This window comes from Rhea americana, unplaced genomic scaffold, assembly GCF_003343005.1.
Source record: "Rhea americana isolate MKP2758 unplaced genomic scaffold, rheAme1 scaffold_173, whole genome shotgun sequence".
Classification (NCBI taxonomy): Eukaryota; Metazoa; Chordata; class Aves; order Rheiformes; family Rheidae; genus Rhea; species Rhea americana.
In genome coordinates, this window is record NW_028185850.1 from 957,468 (window position 1) to 961,726 (window position 4,259).

The 4,259-nt window shown below is 64.9% G+C and overlaps 1 protein-coding gene across 1 annotated transcript in view; it reads left to right on the forward strand.

The window, feature by feature from the left end:
• Positions 1 to 2,089: 2,089 nt before the first annotated feature.
• Positions 2,090 to 4,259, forward strand: part of CYP1B1 (cytochrome P450 family 1 subfamily B member 1) — a 6,691-nt gene continuing 4,521 nt past the window's right edge. The window contains exons 1-2 of the mRNA XM_085301165.1: positions 2,090 to 2,378; positions 3,123 to 4,133. Of these exons, the coding sequence (XP_085157291.1) occupies positions 2,359 to 2,378; positions 3,123 to 4,133 (1,031 nt within the window). The 5' untranslated portion in view covers positions 2,090 to 2,358. The remainder of the gene's footprint in view (positions 2,379 to 3,122; positions 4,134 to 4,259) is intronic.

Here is a 4,259-nt window from a genome sequence, read left to right on the forward strand (position 1 = left end):
GCGAATAACTCCTCCTTAAACTGTGTCTGTGCAGCTAATAACAGTGGAAATATTCTCCTTCCTTCTGTACTGACTGCTAGCGATCTATGACCCATCCCACTTGCAGTATAATGCTGAAATTACAGAGAAAATTTTCTAGTAGGATATGAAGTGTGCAGTGGACCCCAGCTCACTCACTGAATAGATGAGAGATAGTGAGTTGGGTGCAGAGCTGCTTGCAGTAAAGTAAATGCTTGCTTCAAAGCAAATGACATCCTCACCCTGACTGCAATAGAAGCTAGATTAAGCACTGCATCCAAGAAAGGATTTAGGGACTTACTAACTAGTGCTGCAAGGTTCAGGTTTTAGGCAGCTGATTCTCAGGGTCACCAGAAAAAAAAGCACATCTGCCTTCTGGCAATGGCAAATAGYAGCAATATAATCCAGTGCTCAGGCTAGTCCTCCCTGCCTGGACCCAGAGCCTGGGACACTCTTTGCAGGGAGAGGCCCATGTCTCTTTGACGTGTGACAGATGCATGAAGGAAGGGTGGCTGCCAAGGTGGGACAGCCCTCATTTTATAACATCCTAGTGGTTACAGCGTGCAAAATTTGGTTTCTATTTTACGATGGTAGTGGTGAGATCAAATCCCCAGGACCCCTTCTAAGCTTGTCCTAATCCTCATGCCATGGAGATGGGACCATTCCCTTCTCCGCTTGCATGAAGCTGGGCCACAGTGCAGGGGCAGGCTCCCTGGTAGGCTCYCTGCAGTTCACCCCACAGATGCAGCTGGGAGGAGGGAAGCTCACTTGCACCGCACTACTAGGAAAAACTATTTTTGATGCCTCTTTCACTTGGCCACATCTGGAAGAAGCACAGCATGCTCTGGGGCATGGAGATGGGATTTTAAAGAGACATGGAAAATATGTGTGATTCTAGTTAAAGCAAAAGATAGTACTGCAGTCTGGAAGAGCCTGGGACAGTGACAACAGATGGGATTGCACTTCCTAGCAAAGTCACAAGCAGCAGCCAGGCCAGGCCTGTGATCACCCCCTGAGCTTGGCTGAATCCCACCATTCAATTTTATCTAATTCCTAAATGCTACCAAAATACCTTTTTATCTCATGGCGCCACCATAACTAGGACCTTTTTTCTTTTCTTTTTTTCTTTTTTTTTTCCCTGCTTGGTACAACAACAACAAAACCAAGAAGTTTCTAAATACCAGGGGAATGGCTCCTTTTAGCCCGGGGTTTTTGCAGCCCCCTTTTCCTCCCGGGGCAGCGGAGCGCCCCGGCCGGGGGGGCAGTGGGAAGTGCTGGAGCGCAGCGCCCGCCCGGCCCTTGCCAGCACTCCCGGCGGCCCGAGGCGMCCGCGCCGGCAGCAAGAGGCGCCGCGGCCGGGAGAGGGGTGAGCGCGGGGGCGAGGCGGGGGGCAGCGGGGCCCGCCGCGCTCCCCCTGCCGCCTTCCCCCGCGCCGCCGGCAGGTATCGCGAGGAGGGGTAGGGGCCCGCGGAGGAGATGGCTGGAGGCTTTCCAGCCCCAGCTCACGCAATGCAATCTCCGCACGCAACGGGGAGGCGACAGGCGGAGGAGGGGAAGCTCTCCGGCTTCCTCAGCCGCGAAGATGAAGGCGAGACTTTGYCTCCTGACACGGAGGGCTGCGAGCCCGCCCGCCGCCCCGCTTCCCTCCCAGCAGCTCCTCTGCTAAAACTTTTGGCCCGAGCCATAAAAGCATCCGCGGCTGAGCCGCTCCACTTGGCTTGGGACCAAGGGCAGCTGGCAAATAGCTGGGACCCCTCAAGCCAGGGGAAGGGCCAGGCAGCGGCGATTTGTCAGTGCGGCTAAGTGCGGCACGCCCGCACCGCACCGCGCTGCGCGCCGCGGATGCTGGCGGATTTAAAGGCACGAGTACCAAAGGCAGGCGCGGCTGCTCCGGCTCCTGCTGAGCGTCGGGGGAGCGAGCCGCCCTGCCCGCGCTCTCCGAGCCGCTCACATCCACTCTCGGCAGCAGCGCAGGTCGCCCCGTCCCGGCCCCCCGCTCTGTAGCAGCTCACCCCCGTCGGCCGAGCAGCCGGGCGGCACCGCAGCCCGCTCACCCGCCCGCCGCGGCGCCGCGCCGCGCAGGTGGCCGCCGGCGGGGCGAGCTCCGAAGGGTTAAAGCGCTGGGAAGGTGATAATAACTCTATGCTGAGATCGGGTGCAACTGGCATTTGCCTGCACATGACCTGCCAAGCTCCGGGTGACAGGAACCTGGGCTCCTAATGAGTTTCCCACAGTCTGGGATCTGAACGTCGCTGYTGCTGCTGCGCTCTCCTCCCTGGGGCTGCCTGTTACAGCTGCCGCAGGCTGCCCGGCTCCTCTCCATCCTCCCCGAGGTCTCTGATGGAAGCGGTGTACAACAGGTCAGTTCTGCTACAGGCGCCTGCAACGGCCGCTTATTTCACCTCTTCCTCCCCTCGCTGCTTCAGAAAGGCTGCAGCAAAAGGTAGGAGCGGGTGCGGCGGCCCCGGGCAGCGGGGACCTGCCGCGCCGCGCACGCCGCATCCTCGCCTCCCGCGCGGGACGTGGGGKTGCGGGAGGCAGCAGGGCGGGGGACGGCCGGCAGCGCGACCATGCGCCGAGGTGGCCTCGCCAAGCAGGGGGAAGCTCCCGTCGCCACACGAGGAGCCCGTCTCTTGCAGGGGCTCTTTTGCGCGGAGCAGCGATGCGCAGCGCGGGGATGAACCTGTCTCCAGCACACGCTGGCTGCCTGCGTCTGCGGGAAGCTCGTCGGGAGAGAGCATCCTCCCGCCGTGCTTTCTGCCCTCCTCAGCCGTGACCTGCCGGATCCCCCTCGAGAAGCTCCCCCTTCCAGGGGCAGAGAGCAGCCGCCGCGGCGCTGGAGACGGTTTTGGCTCTTTAGCTTGTCACATGGCTACCGACTACGCTTTGTGTCTCGCCCAGGAGGCAGGCGGATGGCAGGCACCCCGCGAGCGCACACCAGGAGCGCACTCCGACTCCCGGCGCCCGCGGCGCTGCCGGCGCTCCGCAGCGCATCCCGGTGCCCTCGCCCGCGCGGGGCTCTGCTCCTCCGGCGRGCAACAGGCAGCTCCGCAGCCCTTCCGCAGGGGCGCAGCTGCCCGCTGACCTTTCCCTTTCCCTTGCAGCATGGCCCTCGAGAGGCTGGGGGAAGCTCTACGCAGCATCTCCCCCTTGCAAGGCTCCCTGCTGCTCCTCCTTTCCCTGCTCGCCGCCATCCACCTGGGCAAGCTCCTCCTGCAGCGGCGGCGGCGGCAGGACCAGCGCCAGGCGCCGCCGGGCCCCTTCCCTTGGCCGCTGATCGGCAACGCGGCCCAGCTGGGCAGCGCGCCGCACCTCTCCTTCGCCCGCCTGGCCAGCACCTACGGCGCCGTCTTCCAGCTGCGCCTGGGGCGCTGGCCCGTGGTGGTGCTGAACGGGGAGCGCGCCATCCGGCAGGCGCTCGTCCGCCAGGGGGCCGCCTTCGCGGGCCGCCCGCCCTTCCCCTCCTTCCAGCTGGTGTCGGGCGGGCGCAGCCTGGCCTTCGGCGGCTACTCGGAGCTGTGGAAGTTGCACCGGCGGGCGGCGCACGCCACGGTGCGCGCCTTCTCCACGGGCAGCCCCGCCACGCGCCGCCTGCTCGAGCGGCACCTGGTGGGCGAGGCGCGGGCGCTGGTGGCGCTGCTGGTGCGCGGCAGCGCCGGCGGCGCCTTCCTCGACCCCTCGCGCGTCCTGGTGGTGGCCGTGGCCAACGTGATGAGCGCGCTCTGCTTCGGCCGCCGCTACAGCCACGGCGACGGCGAGTTCCTGCGGCTCGTGGGGCGCAACGAGCAGTTCGGGCGCGCYGTGGGCGCCGGCAGCCTGGTGGACGCGCTGCCCTGGCTCCAGCGCTTCCCCAGCCCCGTGCGCGCCGCCTACCGCGCCTTCCGCGACCTCAACCGCGACTTCTACGGCTTCGTGCGCGGCAAGTTCCTGCAGCACCAGCGCAGCCTGCGCCCGGGGGCCGCTCCCCGCGACATGATGGACGCCTTCATCCGCCTCCAGCGGGAGCAGCCGCGGCTGCAGCTCGAGCACGTGCCCGCCACCGTCACCGACATCTTCGGCGCCAGCCAGGACACCCTCTCCACCGCCCTGCAGTGGCTCCTCATCTTCCTCATCAGGTAGGTGCCGGCGGGGCGGCGGCGCCCTCCGCCGCGGCCTCTCGCCCTGGCGGAGGCGAGGTGGGGGGGCCGCCGCCGTGCCAGCGCCGGGCTCGGGGCACGGGCATCCCCTTCCGAAAAGCCCTG